The 25,357-nt window shown below is 38.2% G+C and overlaps 1 protein-coding gene across 1 annotated transcript in view; it reads left to right on the top strand.

Annotated features, from left to right (window-relative positions):
* The window catches only part of LOC112575508 (guanine nucleotide exchange factor VAV2-like), a 41,580-nt gene extending 33,596 nt beyond the window's left edge, over positions 1 to 7,984 (top strand). The window contains 6 exon segments of the mRNA XM_025257425.1: positions 627 to 658; positions 1,066 to 1,119; positions 3,895 to 3,945; positions 4,220 to 4,350; positions 4,880 to 4,941; positions 7,847 to 7,984. Of these exon segments, the coding sequence (XP_025113210.1) occupies positions 627 to 658; positions 1,066 to 1,119; positions 3,895 to 3,945; positions 4,220 to 4,350; positions 4,880 to 4,924 (313 nt within the window). The 3' untranslated portion in view covers positions 4,925 to 4,941; positions 7,847 to 7,984.
* The last annotated feature ends 17,373 nt before the right edge of the window (positions 7,985 to 25,357 follow it).

Here is a 25,357-nt window from a genome sequence, read left to right as displayed (position 1 = left end):
GCAATTGTTTTAAATCTTGGAAACCGAATTTTAAAGAATTCTCACAATCATCAGGCTGGTAGTGTTAATTTTTCTAACATTTTCTGTTATCTTTTATTGATCATCATTGTAGTTTTGTTTTATTTTGGAAAGGCAGAAAAAGTAAACAAATTAAATTTTTTGGTAGAGGACTTTGTTCAAGCATGTAATTTTAATTGTGATTTCTTTTTTGTTGTAACCACATTTTATTCTGCCAGTCATTTTGTAGAGGTAATCTTAAATGTAAGCTTTATATTCCCTTCTTTTTTAATTGAATCATTAGTCTTTTGATCAAACCAAATATGAGACACATAATAGATAATTCAAAATGCATCTTACATGGCACAATACTGTTTCTTCTGTAAAATTGTTCATTTACAAATCAAATCTTTTATTTTTACATGGTGAATTTTTTCATCGATTTTATCAGACTTTTGTGTTTTCAGTTTTTTTAAGAATAAAAATCTTAGCTTTTTTTTTTTTTTTTCCCCCCAGCCTTCTGTTTTCTCAACATGTTTGACTCAACTGACACATATTTATAAATAGCCACCAATATTTCTAGTTTTGAGGTTGCTTTACATATTGTTTTCTGTTTCTGTTGTCTGCAGGGGCATTTTCTTCCAAGGCTATTTGAATCAAGGTAGGCAAAATCATATGTGTGATTTGATATTGATAAAATTTCATTTGAGTGATTGAAATCGCTGTGAGCTTTCCTTACTCCAGGTTATTCAGCAAGTCCAGTTTTTTTTTTTTTGTCAAATAGTTTAAAATATTTCTCATGTCTACTTGATTGGGTTTTTTTTCTTGTGACTAACACAGGAATAAAAATTTAAAATGGCCACATCAGAGTCATCTTTTTGTAGGTTCCATTTAGCCTTAACTTTGCATACAGACATTCAACTACAATGGTCACAAAGGTTAAATCAGCTATCAACTTGTTCATGAAGTACACTATTCTTTGAAACTATTTTATCCTTAATTCTTTGCTGACATTTAGGGGGTTTTGTCAACAGTGACTAATTGATTTTTATGTGTGTCTGTTTATAGATAACAATATGGCTGTGCACAAAGAATGTATTGGAAAACCAGACAAAACGAAAAGTAAGATGCAGCTCACATAAGAGTTGGATTTTTTTTCCTTTGTTTTGTTATTTATATCAGAGACTTGAATGCAGTCTTTTCTGGTGATTGTTCTGCTTAGAACATTCTATGATAATTTTGAAGTCTGTGCTTGTTTTCTGATCCCCAGTGTGATTGTATTTAAAGGATTAGATATGATTACTCCAACAAAATTTTAAACTTAATTTTAACATGTTTATTGTTAAACAAAAATTCCTTGTAATTTGTGGTATGGTCCAGACTATGTTCTGTTCTTATGTGTTTTTCTTTACCCTTAATTGCCAAGAAAGAAAGATTTAATACATCCTTTTGGTCATGAGGCCTTTATTTTAAAAATAAAAAGTCTTAATGGGATGGCATATCACATCAAATATTTAGTCTTGATTTAAACATCCAAGACACAATTGTGGTGTTTCTCCTTACAGTTAAAGAAATGCTTTAATCCCATTGGGCCCTAATGGTTTACCCTTACAATTATTGTCATATTTCTGGTGCCTCGTGTTTTGATTTGTGGATTTGGTCAGCTTTTGTCAGTATTGTGCTTGCATGCAAGCGGTGGGAAATCTTAAACGTCTGTTGCTAAATTCTGCCCACCCTTCTCTCTGCTCTGGTAGTTTTGTTTTCAATTTGCCAAAACTCAGGGGAACTAAAGCTTTAATTTGATGAGCAGTCATGATAAAATATTTATGGAATTAAGTAATTTGACATAAACAGAATAACTGGTAATAGGAACTAAAATATGCTATGATAACACTTTTATCGTGTTCAAATACCTTTAATGAAAGAAAAGGATTCTCTGTTGTAATTTTTTTAAATGACTTTTAAGGATTACATGTGTAGTCTTTTCTCAGATATGTCTGACACTAGTATGAGTAGAATAATTAATACATTTTTTTAAATGGTTTCTTTTGTGGTCGAAAGGGATTGACTTGGGGCAGATGTTTCATTTCTACACTCTTGCTCTTTTTCTTGAGAATTTTTTGGTGCTTTTGTCTTCCTACTTAAAGGTCTACCAGAGTGCAAAACTGTGAGTTGATCAGTGAGTTAAGCCTAAGCCAAATTAAAAGACTATTTTCCCAAAATCTGAGCCTCTCTCTGCTTTCGTGATATTAGCCTACAGATATCTCTGGTACAGAAAGATGTTAAACTTATCATTTACATCAATAGATATGCCTAACACAAACACTTCAGTGATCCCATTAGCTGAATCTTTGACAATGTGTATTGATGAGCAGTGCAAGGTGAAGACTTTGCATCCTGAGAACAGAGAGGATGGGTCGAGGCATCTACTCAAATTTGGAAACAAGTATTTTGTATTGAGTTCAAATCAGTCACAAAATTGCACTTTCGTAAACCTTTAAAAAGTGATTGTGAACAATTGCCAGGATTTTTATCCCCTTTGCCTTCTGCTGCCCTGGTTTGGCCTCTGTTATTTTTTTTTCTCAGTGTGTTTCATGGGTGTTGTGCTTTGTGCCCAGTGTGCTCAGGTGAAGTTTGTCAAGCTTGGCTAGCCAGTGTACCAGGAACTTTAACCATGGAGTCTTCAGAAGATCAGGAGGAAGATACCCAAACACATTGTAGAAAAACTTGTTGTCCTCCACACTTTCATAATGTTAACACAGGGACGAGCTACATTCTCTTCCAGAGCTCATTAACTGGCTCATACAGCAGTATCATCAATTAACTCTTGGTCCAGCTACATTTTCTTTAACAAGACTGATCTGGTTTTGCACAGCACACAGTGCTGGCCACTTCCAAAACTGGCAGTACTGCTGAAACTTCTGTTGAACCCTGTCAGTAGTGACATTCTGTTTTCTGTCTTTTCCACCTGCTAAAGTACTTAAACTTTTCTTTTTTTTATTTTTTAGCAAAGACTTCTGAAATATTGTTAAAACATTTCCTCTTCTGTATCCCAACCTGTGACTGTTCACACTTATCACTCTTCAGAGCTTTGTATTAAAATAAAAAAGTACTTTTCCTGCATTACTTAAAATGTTGTTCTGTTAAAAATATTCAAAAGGGTTAGGTGGGAGTTTATTTATTTATTTATCTGTCAGTGAGAATGATTGCACCGTAGACTATGATGAGAATAACATCATCAGTAGGCTTACAAACAATGTTCTTTACATTTAAAGATCAAGTGAAATAAATAGTTCTTTGTGCTAAACTTGGTCCAAAACAAGATCCCAGCTAGCCTACTAATGATTAAGGCAGCTGAGACAAAGTACTGATTATCAGGACAGAACAGGGGGTTAACACAAAGCAAGTGATTATTTATTGATCAAGAAACAGTTGCACACATAACAGTTTGTTGTCATTGAATGAATCACAGAAGATGAGTCTGTGCAGATTTGTCTAGAAGACTGTACTTTTTTTTTAAACTGTACTGCTCTAACTAGGATACTTTCCACCCACAGACCAGTATGATGCCTTTCAAGGTAGATATAATACCCTTCTGTCACAAAGGCCAACATAGAATCTTTTTAGTTCACTCCTCTACAGCAGTGTGAGAATGACAGTGCCTTCTTGAGACAATAGGCTTTAATGAGTAGCTCTGGTCATGCTGTTCAAAGACCTTTCACACTATTCAGAGATATATTTTTTTAAAGTAATTTATGGGCTGGCATTTTCACTGAAGCTGTTTCACTACTGGCATTTTCTTAGTTGGGTTCTATCATTTTTCTTTATGACACAAGAATTCATTTATTTAGTCAAATCATCTCTCTGTAATCAATTATTCACTTGCATGCACAACAGACCGCAGGCCACCTCGACCACCACAGGACAAGGGGGAGACTAACAAGGAAGGTAACAATAATATTTTTACTTACAGCTATGGGTTTCCACAAGGGTATATTTTAAAAGTATGTTGCATGTGATCAGCTAACAATTTATTAACAGTTGACTAAAACAAATACCCCAAATACTCATTTTATTTGTAGAGGAATTGTATGGTTATTTTATTACTTGTGAGTGAAACTAGTTAATGGCTCCCGGTTCTTTTATGATTGGGCGCTGCAGATCTGAAGAAGGCAAAAACACCTTCTTAAAAATGAGGTTAAGCTGTTGTTCTGTTTTGCAGTGTATAAAGCAAAAGCAACTATGCATTATCGAGGGTTACCTCTACCACCTCCTCATATGCGACCACCTTTGGCTTTTGAGAAGGATGATGTTGTTGAAGTGTTGTCTCAGACAGACTCAGAATGGTGGAAGGTGGGTTAGTTCTTGCGTGATGAGCTGGTGTTTTTTGTTGTTTTTGCATTTTGTGATATTGTTTGCATGCACCTTTTCGTTATTTTTTGTTTTCGAAAAATGTAATCAAAGGAAATGCACCCAAAAAAAGAAAGGATTCTTAGATAAAATGGAAAGTGTTATATTAAGGAAGTTATCTCATCAAAACCAGGCTTCCAGCTTGAAGGATACACCCGCTTTATTCAGTATCCAAGGTTCTAGTGTTTGCTGTGGAACAGATGAGATTTTTTTTTTCAAGTAAAGCAACTATTTGAAAGGTCTGTATGTTGATGTGTTGATCTTTTTTGCATGTAATTATTACTAAGCATTAGAAATGAGATTGAGCTGTTGGCAACCACAAATAACAAAGCAATTAAATTGAAAACAAATTAACCAAAACAGCGAGAGCATTGTTTTGCAGCAAGTCAGATTTGTTGAGATAGTTGAAGAGGTTTTTTTTTTCAGTTTCCCTTTTATTTTTTTTTTATTTTTTTTTTTTTGTTATTTGCAGGGCCGGTTCAGAGGGGAAGAAGGTTACTTTCCTTCCAAGTTGTAACCATCATGAGGTTAATGGTAGGTGACGTATCATTTGCACATCTTCTCATTCATTTTCAGTTTTCTTTTTGGGCTTTAGCAGACTTTTAGAAAGAAAAAAAAAGTTTAATCACAATGATGGAATGAAGACTTGCTCATCAGTGTGTAAAATGTTTTCAATAGTAAAGAATAAATATTAAAACAAACATAGATAACTTAAAGAAATTGGTGAATCAGATAATAACATGCATGATGTAAATGAACAAAGTCATGGGAACCACAAATATGTGAAATGATGAGCTGTTGAATGGCTATCTAGTTTGCACTGTTTTTATGCACAGTATTCGAAGATGCAGCGTCATGGTGTCAGTGATGATTTTTGGTTGGTGTTGAGAATTTCCAAAAACAACTAACCATCCACCTCATTGTTCATTTGGCAGTGTCTGCATTCATTTGTCTTCATCTGTCAGGTTGAGGGAATGAGTGTGTTCTAAACATAGTTTACCCTGAGTGTTGTTTGTTTGTAAGTAAAATACCTCTGGAAAAATGGGTTGGTCTCAGAATTGCTCATTTCACTATTTCCTGCCTCTTAGAGGTCCAGAATTGCACAGTTTGTGGCATGATTCCTATTTTGTTTCCATTTAAGTGTATTACCACCAGCAGATGTTTCAGATGTTTTACAGTTGTTTCCAGATTAATAATGCATCACAGGCATTGATCAATTATTTGGAAAGGGATACATCTGCTTCCTTCCATTCATCAAATGTGCATTTGCATGTGTACATGGATAAACAGTTCACTGCGCGCACACACACACACTTGTTTCTTTCATTCAACAGTAAATTTAGTCAGCTAAAGAAAGGGGTCGTATATAAACATCAGTGTCTTTTTTGTTTTTTCATCTCAATAGTCTAATGTATTTTGCCTTTTTAAATTTAAGGTAATTATTGTTTTATGAATGATTGGTTGTACAAGGCACAAACAGTGTGCCTCACTTGTTGCTTTGTTTGGTACTGCTGACAAGAGGCAGCATTTTCCGTTGTTCTGCATGGCAATATGAATCTGTAGGTGGTTCGGGAAAGCTACGAAGAAGCTGTTGTGCCACGCATGAAGTCTGGTACAGCAACAGATCTCTCTGCTCACCACAAACTGAATGGAACTCCGGTCTCGCCTTCGCAGATGTGGTAGGGCCCTCAGCACCAGGAGATTGTAACTACAGTAGTCTCCCTTAAACTAAAGCAGAAAACTTTCAGGGGGACCTCTCACCACTTTCTGATGATCATACGGCTGCAGCTTAGCAGATAATCAGTGACCAAAAGAGTAAGGACAACAATAGTAACACTGCAGGATGAGCCCAGTCCTGCTTGCGCAATGTGATTCAACAAAAACTATTAATAAAAATAATAATTCCTCGTGGGAACATGTTTTTTTTATTTTTAAAAATAGTTTATGCAGTGTTACTTAACTCTTGGCAGCCCCTTAGAAGGTATGATTTCTCCATAGTCTGTTATTTGGAGCATCAGAAGGATACAAAGTGTGAGGGGTTCACGATATGTTTGTGTTGGTGATGTGAACACTTCGGCTTCTTGCTGAAGTCTGCATGTTATTTGTTTCCCTGCTGCCCCCCAGTGAAGTCTGTCAAGAAAATCCCTCTTAACTGATCATCTGTGTACTCTTTGTGGCTCCTTACTGTTAGTGTGACTGAGGTAGCTGCACAATGGTTGCATCTCTTGACAACTGGCTTTATGACACTGGCACATGCAGCTTTACAGTGCAGCAGTAAGTGCAGTAAAATCAATGTCAGACTTAAAAGGTGAAGAAAGTTTTGCACCAGTTTCACTTCCCTGTCCTTCCACCTGAAGCCATGAGATGGCATCATCAGCGTCAATACACAGGTCACTGACAGTTGTCTGTCCCACTTCAATGAATGCAACATTTCTTGCAAGTCTGCACTATTCTGAATTTTTCTTTAATTTAAGACTCGGGTATCAGTCCGTTTATTTTCCCTAGGATGTATCTAAATTTGTGATTTTATTTTAAATATCAGCTGGCATTGTCAGTATTTTTCAGTATTTTTGAAAATTCCTTTACCATTATCTGACCACATGTCTGGCATCATGTCAGTTTTAATTACCATGAAAGTAGTGCTGTGCAGGATTAGACATAATTGACATGAGCAAACCTAAAACACTTAAGAGAAGAAAATTTTTTTGTAGTGGACAGCAGAATGTAAGCAGCTTGATGAACTGATAAACAAAATATGGTATTTGTCTCAATATACAGTCAGTCTGCACTTAAATGCTGAAGACCTCATTAAAGCTGTGACCTTTGACTATTCCCCACCTCTTTTTAGAGATTCCATTCTTTGCTGTTGTGGTGATGTGCAGCTGATGCTATTTAAAAAAATGCTTGATACAGAGTCTGGCTTTTTGTGAAAATATGTACTGTTAAAAGAAGAAGTTTAAAAAAAATGTTAGTTTGTGTTTCCTTTGAGTTTTTTTTTTCAGGATTTAGAGTAATATAGGACTTGCACAAAAAGAAAACAGTTGATAGAAGATGCAACCACAAGGAACATGTTTGTGAAGTTTGTTTAACCTTATTGCTGTTAACTATAAGGTATTGAATGTTTTATAAAAATGTGGTTAGCCCTTAGCATCTCTCAGGGTAACCTGGCTTGACCTCAGGAGCAGCAGTAATTCCAAGAACTGTTTCAGGTTAACTGTATTTAAATACAATTCTGAGTAATGCTAAGAGTGAACACCAGGCAGGTTCAAGAGGAGCAGCTTTACACCTGAGAATTTGTTGCCACCACTAGCAATATGGCTAACAGCATTTACAACAGTTACCTTACACCACATTTACTCATTTCACGTTAAGAGGCACGGAAGCCACCTGGCTCGACCATGCACCTGTCTGCACACCTCTTCATGTTGTTGTGTTTCAGCGGAAGGAGTCCTATCTCCCTGTGCACAAAGATGGCCGGGTCGTGTCTAATGGAGACTCGAGCCCTGTATATAGAATGAGCCCATCGCCTTCTACCCTTCCACCCCCAGCCCCACATGCTGTACAGGTTGGGCCCGAGTATGTGAATGACCCTAACAATCTTCATTCCTACATGTGGTATGTACTCTGGGTGGCTAAACCGTACAGACAGCTACACCTTCCCAGCCATAACAAAACAAAACATTACAAGAATAAAAATGCTCATCGATGAATACCAAAAAACTAGGTTGTTGCCACTTTCTCCTAGTTGTGTTAGTTTCACACTGTCAGAAGTTTACCAAACAAAAATTGTTTAAGCAGCTTATAGTAAAGGAAAAGTGCAAAACTTTTATACTTGCTAGATGTTATATCATTTTAGTTTACTTTGGTGTGTTACAGCCAGTTGGCTTTCTTAACATGAAATGCATGTATATGTCATTTGAGTACTGTGCATTTGATTTTGGTTTTTTTTTTTTTTTTGAGGATTTTTTGGGGGTCTGTACTTTCCAGTAAAAATGTTGTTGTGAAATGGCAAGCATGAACCCTGAATGAACTGGTTCTTGTTATTTGTTACACCTCATAGTTGGATTAGTAGAAGTACTGCTTGCATGTTGGGCATATGTACATGGATGCATGTGTGTGCACATTAAAGGGGTGTGTGTATGTGTGTGTGTGTAATAATACCTTAAGCATATGCCATTGTAAACACATGCCGATACTTACCTGCAACCATCGGTTGTTCATCTTATCCCATTAATGTGATGAAGCTGTTGAAAAAGATCTGCAACTTGATTTAAAAATAAGGCATCTTTAAAATGCAAAGCAGAATTGTTTTCCATAATAATAAATTAAGAGTGGGTTTTTTGCAAAGAAACAGAATAATAATTTCATTATTTGTGTAGTTCATGCTGGGTCCAAAATTTAAAGAAATATTGTTGAAGAATTATATATTAAAAATTAATGGGGCTTCTTGCACCATATTGATTTTTGCTTTAATCATGTAAATCGTTGTTTGCAGGATGCTAACTTTTGAACTTAGTGAAGTTGTGACACTGAATTTTATCACAGCAAGCTAGTTGCTGCAGAATAAAGAGAAGTAGTTTCTTTTGTATATATTCTTATCAGAAATATTTTGAAAGCCATGTTATTGACCATACGTTATTAATGATCAGGTATGTGGGTGAAATGGAACGCCCAGAAGCTCAAAAACAGTTGGATGCCTGTCCAGATGGCACTTTCCTCATTCGGGTTACCAACAACCCTGCTCGTAAAGGCGAGCTGTCCCTCAGTATTAAGTAAGTACTTAAAGGGGTTTATACTCAATATTAAGTGAGTCATAAAATTATTTATACTCAGGGTATAGCTTTTTTTTTTTCACAATACCTATTGATATTCATGGCTATTCGAAATTACAAAAATTCTGTCAGGAAGGAAAAACAATGCATGCAGGCCAGTAAAGAATAAGAATGGCAACATCATTACCGTGGATGCAGAATGAAGATCTCACTTTTGAAGAAATACTGAACCAGCCACCACCAACAACCACTTTGGACATTGCCCCAGCTGCAGAACAGCTTCAAGTAAATACCAACCCACCAACCAAGGCAGAAATAATCGAAGCTATCAAGTCCTTAAATTCTGACAAGGTGGCAGGCCCAGATGGCATTTCTGCAGAGGCACTCAATGCAAACCAAACAAATGCAGTGGAGATGCGACACCCCCTGCTGCAGAAAATTTGGGAACAAGAGCAAGTTACAGCAGACTGAAAGCTTGGCTATCTAGTAAAGCTACCCAAAAAAAGGCACACTGACAATGCAGCAATCGGCGTGGGATTATGCTATTGTCCATTCCTAGCAAGGTGCTGACCAGAATCGTCCTGGAGAAACTGAAGAATGCCCTAGACAAGAGACTGAGGCAGAGCAGGCAGGCTCTCGGCAGGGTAAATCAGGCACATACCATATCGCTACACTACGAAATATTATTAACTATCAACATTAAGAAGACGGAGGTAATGCCAGTCAACAACAAGCAAGAAGCCCCACTCCAACTACATGGGAAATGTATTACAGAGTCGGACTGTTTCACCTACCTTGGCAGCATAGTAAAGATGGTGATGCAGATGAAAATGTAAGAAGCTGATTAAATAAATCCAGGCTTGTATTCCACATCCTGCGACCTATCTGGAACTCCAAGGCTTTATCTCTACACCAAGATCCGCATCTTCAACTCAAATTTAAAGTCAGTCCTCTGTATCAGATCTGAGACATGGCATGTGACAAACACCATCACCAACAAGATTCGTCAGCAGATGCCTGTGCAGATGCCTCAGCATCAGATGGCCCGAGATCTCCAATACAGACCTGTGGGAAAGAACCAACCAAAAGCCTGCCATCCAAGACATCAAGAACCGGAAGTGGAGATGGATCGGTCACACCTTTCAAAAGCTGGCCAACAATTTAATAAGACCAGCTCTGGGCTGGAACCCACAGGCACAGGGTTTGGAGACCCAGACAGACATGGAGATCGGTCCACAGTGAGTCAGAGGCAGTTGGCATGACGTGGACCCAACTGGAAAGGGATGCCCAGAACTGGGTTCGATGGCGTGGTGTAAATGTGGCCCTATGCTCCACTGGGGGTGATTAGAAACAAGAAGATTGCTATCCGAAATAAGCTGGGTGAGCCAGCAACATTATATTAAATAGTTTTTGCCATAAAGGAAATAAAGCAGCTAGACTCTTTATTTTATGCCTTCCAGATTCATTCTTTTATTTTTCTGATACACAGATTTGCTAATGCAGTTCGGCATATAAAAGTCAACAGAAGCCCACAGAACCGCTTTTACTTAGCAGATGGCAGATATTTTGACTCTGTGCAGGTAAGAGTTTATAGCTTTCATGATCAAGCTTGATAAAATTGTTACTAATTACAATGTTGGAAAGCATTAGTTGAGAATTAGGGTGGTCTGCTATTCGGCTTAAAAGGAGAATAATTTTTATTATACTTTATTCATGCCTTGACTGGTACTGATCATTGGGGAATAGGGAGGGGGTCACATGGATAGATGCAGCAGCTGACAAGTCCTTCCACTCAGGCTGTCAGGTGCTGGTTAGCTGGTCTTACATGGGATGACCAGTCCACTTCTTAAATTCATAAGCCAGTTCTCCCTCTGGCCATCATGGTGTCGACCTCCCGTCAGGGTACCTTAAAGTATGGTCTTCTGCAAAGTGTTGTTCCATAGTCAAACCAGACCAGCTTATGCCACATGACCATTGTGAGTAGAAGTTCCTGGTGTCCTTTGAGTGTGGCAACTGTGCTTCGTACAAAGTCATTGGTTTTATGTTCTCAGTGTGAGTCTGGAGCAGTGTCCTCTGGCATTTGTTCTTGAATGCCCAGATTCTTCTTACTTTGTTGGCAACCAGCATCCAGATTACACGATCCTGATGCAGATATCCATCATGGTGCTTACATCTTTGGAGAGGGGGACTCCCGAGTACTTGGAGGTGTTTACCTCTTCAAACCATACTCTGTTCACATAGATATTTGTTGTTCTGTTACCATTGACTATGACTTTGCTCTTATCAGTAATGGTGTCATCTGCAAAACAGAGGTTGTAAATCAGCCTTCTCCTGATGATAATGGAAGTGTTATTTTCATGGAGGGTTTCATATGTGATATTCTCCACGATGGTGAACAGCACAGGTGTGATAGCAGAACGCCTACTGTTGTGTGAAAGAAAACTCCATATCATCTGATATTATGCATTTGCAGTACATCAGCTAGTTGTAAGGTGTACATAGCATTCCTTTCATCTGCAAACCTCTAAAACTGTGTCTGAGTGATCCTTCCAGTCTGAACTTCATTGAGGATTATCAGAGATTTCATTCTTAACTGGGAAAAAATTTGCTCTGATCCTAATGACAAATGTTGATCATAAACTAGGTTCAAGGTGGGAAAAGGTTTACTTGTCTGGTTAGTCAATCAGCTTATAGCAGACCGACACAGCATGACAGAGATGAAGTATGTTAAATGGTGGTGGTAGTACCAGAGGATACAGTGACATTTTGAAACTGCATGGTTACTGTGTAGCAAAATAAATATATATGTTAAAACAACATAGCATAAATATTACATTCATTTATATTAATTTTTTAATAATAATACAAAAATCAGTGAAATAGTACAAAAACTACAGTGCAAGGCCCCACACTCTTGTCTACAGACGACATATAGTAGCAATACATTTTGCAGCTGTTTCCTTTTTATTTCTTTTTTATCAATAAAGAAGGAAAAAGGATAGCATGTTAGTAATCTGCAATATTATTTATGCATGTGACAGCAGTCACATTTTTTATTATGTCAGCTTTAGGTTTGGGCAACTTCAGAATCTGAACTTGGGCTACTAATTAGCATGAAATGATTTCATAGTGTTTGACTTTTATTTATAACAAACCTTTGACTGGTTCAGGCAGAGAAGGGTTTCTTAATTTAAGACAGTGCTTAATCCTACCTAATTTATTCCGGGAAGAGGGACTGTTTATAAACAAGTTGTAGTACATGAAGGTATATGGAGAGGTGGATGATTGTAATAAAAAAAAAGTGTGTGTGTGTGTGAATCCATGTATGCATATGCACGTGTGTCCTTTGTCCATGTGTTAAAACACTGATAAATGTAGGCTGTGTGATGTATTTGGGAGATAATCCATGCTGCAGTGTAGACTTTGTTTTTCTTTTTTGTTCTTCTTTTTTGTTTTTTGTTGTTTTTTTTTTTTTGTTTTTTGTTGGTTAGTGAGATTTATTGCTTATATCTAAATATTTGCTTAAAATGTCAAGGTGTGTAGCATGATGGAATATCATATTTAAATCTTGATTCATGAATTGACTGTGAACTGGGCAAACAAATGGTTTCATGCTTCAGTGTAGCGTTAAAAAAAAAAAAGCACAAACTGTTATTATGCAAAGAATTGAAAGATGAGCAATGTATTTTGCATGTCTCAGGGATTAGTCGACTATTACGAGAAAAATGAATTGGCAGACAGCTTTCCTGATGTTGCCACCACACTAAGGATTCCATATAAGTCAGTGGCAAGTAAGTAGCCAGAGTTCTTTTGCTGAATCTTTTGTCTGAGCTCTTTGCATCAGTTGTTTGTGGCAAAGTACAGCTTTCCCAGGGACCAGGATTTGGGAGACATAATCATAGCAGTGTTTTAGCTATCAAAATTTCCAATAATACCATTATGCTGATAGGATATTAGTGGTAATAACTGGGCTTAGTCATGTGAGAAAATGTGTTCATGATTACATGTTTCAAATCTCTCATATAGTTTTCAGGAAAGGGGAATTAACCAGAGAAAACAAATAAATCTATTCAAATGGTAGCAGATGCAATTCTAATGTTTTCAACTTGCTTTGTGAGGTAGAAAAGATTCTTCTTGTATTCCTTATAAGAATTAAAATGTCATTGCTCAGAAATCTAGCAATAATAAATATTTCTTTGCCTACAGTTGGTACGCGTATCTTGGGCTATGCACAAGCTGTCTATGACTATTCAGCCACATCCACATCACAAGTTACACTTAAAAATGGTGACCGCATTGCCATTCTCAGCAAAAATGGTCAGGACAAGGGTTGGTGGAAGGGAGAAAACCTACGCACACAGAAGGTCAGCTCTTGACAGATCGTTTCATCTTCTCTTTCCTTTTTTGGGCTGTTTTCTTTATGTGTGCACATGCTTTTGAGTGTACATACTTGTTGGTTGGTAGGTAGATGGTTGTTAGAGTGTGTATAAGCAAGAGTTTGTGTTTATGCATGAGTTTGTGCATGTGAGAGAGTGTGTGCTTGTGTATTTGGGCAAGGGGGTGATCCAGTGGGGCAGTGGTTAAAGCTCTTGTGAGGATTGGGTGCCTTGGGATCAAAACACATCTCAGGCACGCTTTCTTTGTCAGCATATTGTACCTGTTTACTGATTCTACTTTATGCTTATATGTACAGCTTCATATCAGCTGATATAGACATGGCTAGGCACGAAACATTTTTTAAAAGTATTTGTTCAAGTCTTCAAAAATGTGTTTAAAAGCATTATTTTTTTAACTCATTCGCTGTATTTATGTTGTGATTCTTAATGGTAGTCTGTGAAGTGGTGACCAATCTTAGTTAAAATGAGTAGTTACAATTAGTTTTAGTACTACTGCCAGTGGAACAAAAAGAATTAACATTTTCCAGTTTAGCAGCATTATTTAAAAAAACAAAGCAGGTTTGAAAATAAATTATTTTAAACCATTGTCATGTTTTCAATTTTTAACATTGTAAAACTGAGACATTAAACTTCTAATATTGACTGTTTGTTGGCTGTTTCAGGTTGGATACTTCCCACTGGCTTATGTGGATGAAGAAGAAACTTAATTACAGTGTTAGGCAGGTTTTTTTTTCACTGGAGTATAAATCATCTCTTTCATTATCGAGAAATGAAAGTCAATGGACACTTCAGCTTGCAGTTTTGAAAGACTTTATTGCTTGAACATTGTTTGCAGCACTGAACTTTTATGGGAATGAGTTTCATTTCACATAATTTCCAGTAGTAAGCTCATTGCTGACAGAGATACTGTACTTGGATAACTAAGCTGAAACATCCTTGTGCTTTTTGGATCTATCGATTGGGCTTAGGATAAAATGTTATTTGTGATTTCTGAGTGTATGGCGCTGAGCAGTTATAACAGGTAATAACCATGCCCTATTTCTCCCCCCTTTCCCCCCGCTGTGTTGCCAAACTGACATGCATTTGACAGTGTGCAAAGCATTCAATGTCAAATCCAAACATCTCGGACTATGGACTTTTTTTTTTTTTCTTTCAAGTGCTTTTCACAGTGGTGAAATCAGTCTAAAACTTGAATGTTGTCTTCTCCCCCTTCCTATCCCCACTTTCCCTCCCCCAGAAAAAAGAACAAATGATTTTCTCATGCTAGTTTTGCTATTAAAAATACTCTGTGAATGAATGCCCACGTGGATGAGATGTTTGTTTACTGCTACTGATTTGTTGGTAAATTTGTGTTTCCAAAAAATGAAGTCTGACTTGGGTTGCTAAGCATTATGTAGGCAAGACAAGGTTAATGGACACATTTTTAAAACATGAAAAATGTCACAGCTGTGACACACACAGTCTGGACACTGGACCATTTCAGCCACTTTGGAACAGTTTCTTGGACCACCACCACCCCACCCCACCCCTTCCCCCATCCACAGATAACCTTTGTGTCCATATTTCTTATAAATCTGGTTTATAGTGTTGGAAATTTTTCATAAAATTGTGACTTGTTGAAAGTATTTCATAGCAGGAGATAGAGTAAATGTGGAAGGGTGGAGATGAAAGAGAGGGGTGAAAGGAGATGGGGTTGAAAGAAAAAAGCGATCGTGTGTACATAGTTGCAAGAAGGGAAATGAGTTATTAATTTCCAGCATGTGTGTGTGTGTGAGAGAGAGATAAAGATAAATCAATGAGTGATGCAGTTTTGTTTATAAAACAGATGTACACAGTAAATACATTATGTACTGGATAGATGTATTAACCTTACCAATAATTTTGTATTAACCACATGTGAGAGTTATACATCTGTTTATAGCAAGTTAGGGAGTATTAAGTATTAGAGTCTTTTGCTTTAGTTTCCACCATTCTTTGTTTTTAATGTATCTTGCTATCTGAAAGCATTTTTGTTTGTTTTAAAGAGAGTTGTTTGATCAGGCTGTTGAGTGGAAACAGGAGGGGAAGTGAAACTCACAAAAGCCCTCATAAAACTGGCTTTTTTCCCCTCCTAATCATTTTTTTTCCTGTCTTCTTCTTTGTATGCTCTTCCCTTACTCTGACCTTCCTGCTTCCTTGGCCATTTGCTTGCTTCTTTGTGTAGAGTTAATTTAAATGAAGATATCTCAGGAATATTTGAACTGGAGGCAACTTTCGAACAAATGAGTATCATGTTATTTGTGACCAGTGTAAACTAGCTTTTACTTTGTCTAAAATGGAGCTGATTATCTCAGGAGAATTTTAGAGAAATGATCTTTTGAACAAAAGAAAAGTAAACCACCAAATCTAGTTAATTTTATGTTCTGTGGATCTCACCTTGAATTTTGTCATGTTTGGGTTCCCTGGTTGCTTTTTTTTTTTTTTTAATTTTTGTGGGTCATGTTTCATCCTAATCTACAAGTTCAGAAGCAGTTAATTTTCATTTTGTTTAATATTACTCTTGAGTTTTTGGGGGAATGGTTTGGATTTGCTTGTTGTTATGATGTTAGCAATGGCTAAATATTGTTAGGATGGTTGGGTGGGTGGTTTATGTTTGATAGTGCAAGAGCATTCTGTAATGTAATTTAAAATTTTGTTTGATTTTTCTGTTTTCTTGTGCATGACTGTCCCAGGTCTTGGCCAATCATGTGAAAGTTTAATTGAAATCACTTGATTTGTTTAAATCAAATGAGATCTTAGACTTGCCTTCAATTCAATGCTTTTTTTTAAAAAAGAAGATTGTGGCCTCAACTTTGGTAACACAGCTCAGATGGCTTCGTATTATAAACTTGATAGCCACATCAAGTGAAATATATCCTCTGCTTGAAATGTCAGAAGTCCTATTGTAAGCATTTATGTAGACGATTGTAGAAGGTAAGTGAACGGTTCAGATCAAATTAAATCAAGACAGGGTTTAGGACAAAACTGATAGGTCTGCATGCATAAACACAAATACTTATATACAAATGGTGGTAACAAACCTGAAGTAACTCTGTGATGTGCTCAAATTGATGCACTTGCTTTAAGGCATTTGCCCAGCCTGAAAAATTAGTGGGGTAGTAGTGGGCCCCACTAGTTTTACAGGCTGGGTGAGAGCTTCTTTAGTCTTGCAAAAATTGTATTTGTAGTCATTAAAAGTGGGCAACTCTGCATTCATGTGATTATTGCCATTCTTAACTAGACAAATATGGACATGATGTGGATAGTAAAATCTTTAACAAACTTGGTCATTGTTAATTCACATTTGACTAGTTTACGTTTTTAAGGCAGTCAACCAGAAGGCTTTGGGCTGAAGACTCAGGCCAGTGACTGGAAAAGTCTCCCTTGCATGCTGTGCTCAAAACCTTGTGAACCACTTCCACTTATAGTTGACTGCCCCAGTCTCCATTTCATGGCTGTGGAACTCTTGCATTGTTTAACCTTTACCTTTTCTCTGTTTTATGTTCTTAATAATCAAACTTGTGTGGATGGTTCGTCTTATCTCTATGTTGTAGAGCTGCATGAGCTATAATCTGAAGCGGAAGTAGTCGTCCACAGATATACAGGTCTGCTTGAGATCATTCTCAAAAATTCAAATTCGAATGTGAAGCTGAGCAGGTATTTTTCAACCAGCGGAGCTTGACTTTGGGTTGCCCCTTGTGTTTCAACAGAAGAAAGATATAGCAAAATGTATCTTGTATTTCATCATTCAGTATCATGCTGTGTTTGGGCAAAAGGTATAATTTTTCTTCAGGACGTATCATTTTAGTGTTTTAAACAGTGATCAACAAGTGGTATGTTTCAGCAAAAGTAATGCTACAGCTTATAGTTATCCATCAATCTCTTGAGTGGAAGAGACTTTTTGTTTTAGAGAAACAATTTCTTTTTTAAAAAAATCTAAGTCTAGGTTATATTAAAATCTTATTAAGCATATGTGGCCATCATTATAATTCTTTAAAAGGCAGTGTAAGACATTTGTAGGCATTGCAAATGGAAATTAAAAAATTCTACAAATCCATGCTTTCACGTTAGCATAGAATATTTATGATTTGAATTCTGCATGCCAGCCATTGGACTAGTGTCCAAAAGTGTTTCTGCCCTGGAATGGTTTTTAAATTTGTCTGCAGAATCTGTGCCTCTTTGCATACTCGAGCTATTTAGTGGAAATGGTACTTCTGCTAAGCAAAACAATCAGGGAGGCAGGTGCAGCACTATGCATGTAGTCAGTAGGTAGAGTTATTGAAATGCTGGGGGTTTTTTTTAATACTGAAATGAAAATCTGTACTGGTGTTGGAATTTGTGCCTAAGTGCTATTTCCAGGTCTTTTGGCTGGACTTCTATAGAATGGCAAGTACTTTTTTCACCTTCTAGCTGTATTTGTTCAGCGCTTTGCTTGCTTATAATTTAAAGTCTTTGAAGTAATGTAGGGTCTGGCTTTCCAGTTTTGATTCAACAAGGCATGATCTGAGTACCCAGTATATGAATTTATGAAGGCCAGTTTACTAACATTTATTTTAGGAGTGGTATCATCATATGTTCAACAGGTTTCATCTTCCATTTGTTTTCTACCATTCTTGAGTTTTTATTTTCTGGTGTTTTTCCCAACGTACAAAAGGCAGGGGTGCCCGACCTGGACATATTGTAAAACCTCGCAGGCAGAACATGGCAGTTTTGCTAGATTCATGTTACAAATGAATCCTGGTGTCTGATTAAAATGAGTGGTCCAGATGTGGCACCTTTGTATTAAAGAAACTACAGTTACAGCAGCAGAGAATTTTGTGTAGCAAGTACATCTTTTTCCTCCTTTCCAAACCGTGCTCTGCTTGCTGTAGAAAACGAAAGCCAGTCTTTCATTCATAAATATGCATAGGTAGCTATATGGTTTAAAAAAAGTGTAGTTATTTTAATCCCAGACCTTCCAATGTATATTTGTCACTGTCACGTAAACATGAGATGTATGCTTCCTTTAAGTGTGCCTTAAATGAAATGTCCAAAATTTGGACCCATGTGTTTGTTAGTGTCTGTGGTCTGATGTATTAACTATTTTTAAGTTTCTGTGTACAGAAAAATGTCATGATTGTTAGAATCTGTGAAGACACTGAACAGTATTGTATAGGTCTGGAACTTTTTTTAGGTCACGTTGCTTGATACATTTCCGCAGAAGAATGCCTTTTCCATACCAATCCTAATTACTCCTTTAACAAGTTCACATTAGTCATCCACAGATCTTGTTGGATGCAAATCTTTACAGCATGACTGCACTGCTGCTTTCGGTACATCATGTGGTACCCTGCATTGTGCACAAAGAAAGCTGCACCTCATATACAGGTTGTGATATATTTCAATCTGTGAAGACTAGAGTACATCATAAATCTTGACGTGTCCAGCTTTGCATCTTAATATTGCAACTATGCCTTTTTCGGTGGTAATGTACCACAACTGTCTTGTAACCTTGGGATGATGCACAAATTTATTTTGGTGAATTCTGCTGCAAAGTGAAATGGTAATCAAGGCTTCATTTGTGACTGTATACTTGTTTGTTGGTGCAGATAATGCTATACTCTGACCAATATTTTGTACAACTGTTGGCAACAGAGTAGTCAAAAAGTATGCAGGTTCTCAGACAAGCTTTGTTCATGCAGGGCTATATTTGATTTAAAACTACAGGTTTACCACAAGCAGATTTCGGGTTTTCCCCCCAATGGTCTGAATTAAAGGTGGTCCAGACTCAGACCTCTGTTCTCTTTAAAAGTCTTGCACTTAAGGTGGGGGGGGGGGGGCACAAAACAAATCTAGGGCATCTGGCTTCTACTACAAAAGCCATTTATTATGTCCTAACCAGGCATATATTCCTGTTACTTGGGTTAATACCATATATTTCTCTCCTTGAAGTACTTAAACAGTAAAAAGATCATTTATCCACAAGTCTGCTTGTTCGCCCTTAGTCTGCTTTGCTCCAGCACAGCCCATTTTGTGCAGCTGTTTGTGAATGAAACTAGCAGTGCAAAGTTCTTTAAACTTATTGTTAAAATTATGTGGCACGATATTAGAAATAAAGTTTTGATTCAACTTTTTTTTACTTTTCATGCCAAATGTATGAAAGATCAAACTCATATAAAATGGGCCAACCTTGATTAGTCGTGGCAATTAAGCTTGGGGTGGGGGGGAATTTGATGACTTAACACTCTGCAACTTGCTCTATGGGCAGAACTGTGATTGAAAACTTGTTTGTTGTTTGCCAAAGTGTGCACAGATCTGTAAGTGCTACATGAAATGCCCAGCGAAATTTGATGTGAAGATGGCCGATGCAATGATTGCTCGCCCAAAAGCACTGTAAGTTTGGGATTGCATTGTTACAGCCCGCAAAGTTTTTAATTGCTTATTGGTTTTTCAAGCAAACATTCCAAAATGAAAGCATTCAGATTTCTTAAAGCAAACACTCGTGAAGAATGTTCACAAATTATAATTCAAAAACATTTTAAAAATATTTCACTGTCAGGGTAAGTAGAAGATAAATAATGTAACCTGATAAAAGTTATAGAAATGTTATTATGCTCAAATCAACAAGCCATCTGAACATTTTATCTGGTTGTTTCCAATGTACCCCACACACATACGCATGCCTAGACACATTTACACATCAAAGTAAATAAAATTAAAAAATAGAAATAAGTCATATGATATACATAGGTGAGCCACCATTGTTAACAAATGAAAAGATGTTAGTATACAGCGCAAGGACAACACTATATGAGCAAGGAAAACACTCAAACATTTCTTGCTTTACACAACAGCAGAGAAATCAGCATGCCCCACCCATACCGTGGCCAAATGTAAGCACAGGTGATGATATGGTTAAATATTCTATAGGTAGTGATGGAATTGACTGATGCTCAAATCAACAAGCCATCAGAAAATTTCATCTGCTTGTTTCCAATGTACCCCCTCACACATATGCATGCCTAATAGTCTTTTTTATTATTTGCAGAAAAAGAAAACACGAATTTTATGAACAAGTAAATAAAATAACCGCAGATCTTCTTAAGATTGCAAAAGTCGAACTACAAGGTTGTATCTACAATCTCACTAGTGACGCCATTGTGACCAATTTTTTAAACAATCAAATCAATATCGGCGAATATATACAAACCATCAACGAGTAACGCTGAAAATTGAGGCCAGTCTATTTATATATCCTTTTGATAAAAACTTTTTTTTTTATTTATTTATAAACTTTTATAATAAACCCTAAAGTTTACAATACTATTTTTGTTGTTGTTGAGCTGAATAAAGTTGAGGTTAAAAGCACTATACAGATGCACATCAGAACAGGTATGCTGAGAAACAAAGTGCATAACTTCACCAAAATAAGTAGAAGACAAGACAATGACATTCATACGAGCACACAGAGGGATGAGTCAGGCACTGAAAAGATGGGTATGTCCACAGCTTAGAAACTATCCACATACGGCTGTTTACAGATCCAAGGGCAGATGCACATGCAGTTTTGGCTTCACATATGCATGCCTAGACACATTAATTCGCCTACTGCTGGTCATCCCAGCAACCAGGTATAGCGACCTGTCCTGGTCGCTGATTTTTTTTTCCTAAACGTCCCAGTGAAGGGGAAAAACTTCGGAAGCGTGACGTCAGCAACCTTGGCCAACGCTCAGAGAAACCCTTCGCTTCAATCTTTGGATGCTATGAAAAAGCTATGAAACTTGCTCTGGGGCTTATTCAACTACTGTTAAACACTATGAAGGGCTGCATTAAATTAATTGCGACAGTCAAAATAACTCAAAGCCTAAAACTGATGAGAGGTAAAGGTAAAATAAATGAGAGCCCAACACAACACAGACAATGTTTAACTACAAGTAAGCTAGATTAGAGAGCATTGTAAACTGTTCTTTGTGGCCTAGTGGTTAGGATCGTCGTCTCAGAATTGATAGTTGTGTTCAAATCTTGGAGTGGGGTTATTTTTACTTTGTTTTGTTTTGCGTTGGGATGCTTTCGTTTTCTAATATGATCAATTTTCTATCAAGCCTTTCATGAAAACCTATTGATTGCCAAGCGAAACCTTGTTAGACCCACTACTATATATACACAGCATTGGACAATTGCTTCACTAATTGTTTTGAAGATAGAAATCGCATCGGCAAATATGCGTGTTATACTTTAATCACCCTTTTCTTATCTGGGACAGCTCTAACGTGGAAAACACGCGAACGAAACCAACATTTCCTCAGCATCTACTGTCAACTCCAGTTTGATCTGTTACGATGGCATCAGCAAAAATAGATCAGAGAGATTGCGATCGTGGCTTGGCTACTACGTCAGCTGTTATGGGTCATCACGCCTGCAAGGAGCAACAACTTAAGTGTGTGCAAGTAAGTCTATTCATTCAACTGACTTTATTTTTTATCCAAAAAATGATGTAATAACTGCAAGCAAAGTGCGCGAGAATCGGCCACAAGTACGTTGATCTCATTTCGACCGCGCGCCCATCACTGAATTTATAGTCACACGCTCGCACAAGCAAATAGTAATAAGATCATATCACCCCACAAACTTCTTTTGAGATCGGGTTCATACGAGACAGATCGAGTGGTGCAGACCATCCAAAGGTGCCACGAATATCTTGAATTAGGATTCACATCCAAGAAGATATATATATAGGTGTCATACTGCGCTTTGTACCTGACACTTTCTGGTCATACAAAAACAAAAAATACACTCTCAAAATTAGCATGGATCTTTATGGCAAAATTTTTTTAAATCCGGACGCGCGATCTGGAGATCACAGTCACAACCACTGGAATTCTTCCTGTGGTGTTCATATTTACTACTGTAAAAGTGATGCAAACATAATGTGTTATATTAAGTTTGTATTTATATGTATTTATAATACTTGATTAGCCAAATGCTATAAAATTACAGACAAAATTCTTATCTCATTATTTTAAATTTTCCAGGAAATTTTACCACTTGGTTCCAAGAATTCAGAATGTCCAGCTCTGCTAACAACTGCTGTACGGAGACAGCTTGGAAAACTCAGCAGGTACTACTCTTGAAGTGTAAATATTATGAAGATCAAAAGAAAGATAATGAATATGGGCAAAGCAGTATGTTAAGTCTACACATATTTTGTCTGTTAATGTTCAATAACAAAGTAACTAAGGGGGCGCTACTCTGTGGCTTGACCCCGGCTCACAATCATTCTCTACGTTTTTTGACGTGTTTGAATTCTACGGGAATTTCGCTTACTCAAGCTTGTGCATGAATGGTTATAAGTGTTACTTCAATACGTCTGACTGTGAGGAGCACCGTATTGCTGCGTGTGAGTGTCCTGTACGGATAAATTTCTTTTACCAAACCGCGTCCATTTTGTGACCGTTGGTTAGATCTATAGATAGTCAGAAACGGACTGAAACGGACTACATGTGCGGCCAATCGGGACTATCTGGCTGTTTACAACACTCCCTTCAGTGACTGAGTATCGTCCCTACCAAGTAGATCTATTACAATCCCAATACCTAGTTGAATCGGCGATAGATCTGCCATGATCGTGCTACGAGCAGTGTAGTCTATGTGTGTGTGCCTGTACGGGAGACTTTCACACTTCGATGGGTTAGAGTGGCGACACAGTCATGCTGATCTACAGTCGAAACTTTCTGCTATCGCTGCGGCAGAAGGCCACACAGGCCCCTGATGTGAATTTCAGTGACATTCCGACACAGGGCGGGCAAAGAAAAAAGAAACTGAGAGGATCTAGAGGAGGAGTCAGACACAACTGAAGAGGAGAGGGTCCGACATCCACTGCCAGCCATCACCCTGTCGAATGTGCGCTCTCTCCACAACAAACAGGATGAGCTCTCTGCGCTCATTAAATTCGATGGAGACTACCGACGTGTGATCTCTTCTGTTTCACTGAAACATGGCTAACAGAGGAGGAGACATTCGGACTTGAAGAGATCACACAACGATTCGATTTGACAGGAATGCACAAGCGACAAACAAGCATGTAGGGGGAGGCTTGTGTATGCTTGCCAAATGAGAAATGGGCCACGAACTACACAGTACGAGAACAGACTAGTACCCCCCATTATGAGATACTGACAGTGTCCTTCAGGCCGCATTATTTACCTCGTGAATTCGGCCAAATCACTGTGGTCCTCGTCTATGTGCCCGGCCCAGACTTCAACCTTGCAGCTGAGCACATTGCAGACACATATAATCGAGCGACAACAAGATCAGTTGATCAGCCTGTGTTTTTGCTCGGTGACTTTCAACCGCTGTATGTCAGTAAACTGCTCCCCTGTCTCCATCATACGTCACGTGTCCCACCCGCCTCGACAGAACGCTAGACAGGTGTTTCGGTAATGTGCCGGCCCGCTTATGTTTCCAAGTGCCGGCCGCCGCTGGGCAGATCGGACCACAACATTGTTCATCTGCTACCCACATACAGACAGCTTCCTTAAACGTGAAAAGCCGACAACACTATGTATTAGGACCTGGACAAATGAAGCAACTGAGCTGCTCAGAGACTGCCTAAGAGGTCACTGACTGGGATCTGTTCTTCACTACCTGTGGAGACGACCTGGAACTGTTGGCAGACACAATCACCTCTTACATCACCTTCTGTGAAGAGTCTGTCATCCCTACCAAGCAGATCTGCAGCTATCCAAATAACAAACCATGGCTAGTAAAGGACTGAAGCACTGTCTCAATGAAAAGAAGATAGCTTTTATGCAAGGAGACAAACAGAAAGTGAAAGAAAAGGAGAAGGAGTTCAGGGCAAAGCAAGAACGGCTAGAGTGGAATACAGAAAGAAGGTAGAAAAGCAATTAATTGAGGGCAACGCAAGAGATGCTTGGAAGGGCCTGGACACCATGATGGGTAGAGAACGCAAGACACAGAGAGTAAAGTGTGATGACCCAGTGTCATTTGTTAATGAGCTCAACACTTTCTACGCGCGGTTTGATGTGAGAGACTTCAGCAATGAAGCAGAAAATATCTGTTCTTCACTTCGGCAGCCACTGTCACCATCTGTGAGGGAATGTTGTCAAGAATTCTCTCTCATGTGAACCCACGTAAAGCTCCTGGACCTGACCACGTGAGAGGCAAAGTACTCAAAGAGTGTGCTAGTCAGCTGATGGTGTTTTACCAGACTTTTTTCAGCTCTCCCTTGACTCTCATAGTGTCCCCCGCGTGTGGAGAACATCCACAATAATACCAGTGCAAAGAAGCCTCATGCTACCAACTTGAAAGACTTCGACCTGTGGCTCTCACGTCTGTTGTGGCCAAGTGTTTGGAGAGAGTTGTGGGAAGATTGTTAATCCCCACCATGGCTGATCGCCTGATCCTTTGCAGTTTGCCTACAAGCCACGCAGGGTGTCTGATGCAACTCTCACGCTTTTAAATACTATCCTACAACACTTGGACACTTCTGGCACCTATGTTCGGGTCCTGTTCATGGACTTTTCCAGCGCCTTCAACACGGTCCAGCCACACCTTCTTTGTACAGCGCCTACTAGACCTGGATGTCAACACTGGCCTAGTTCTATGGATCAGATCATTCCTGAAGGACCGACCACAGAGGTGGGTTTCAGAGTTCCACCGACAGGTACTATAGGGTCCAGCAGCTCGTCTGACGGAGTTTATTTGTCAGTGGATGGAATGATTCTGTCAGATGAGCAGATCCTCAAAGGGTACCCCTCAGATGTG

The sequence above is a fragment of the Pomacea canaliculata genome, linkage group LG11, assembly GCF_003073045.1.
Source record: "Pomacea canaliculata isolate SZHN2017 linkage group LG11, ASM307304v1, whole genome shotgun sequence".
NCBI lineage: Eukaryota > Metazoa > Mollusca > Gastropoda > Architaenioglossa > Ampullariidae > Pomacea > Pomacea canaliculata.
This window is presented reverse-complemented; position numbering and strand designations above follow the sequence as displayed.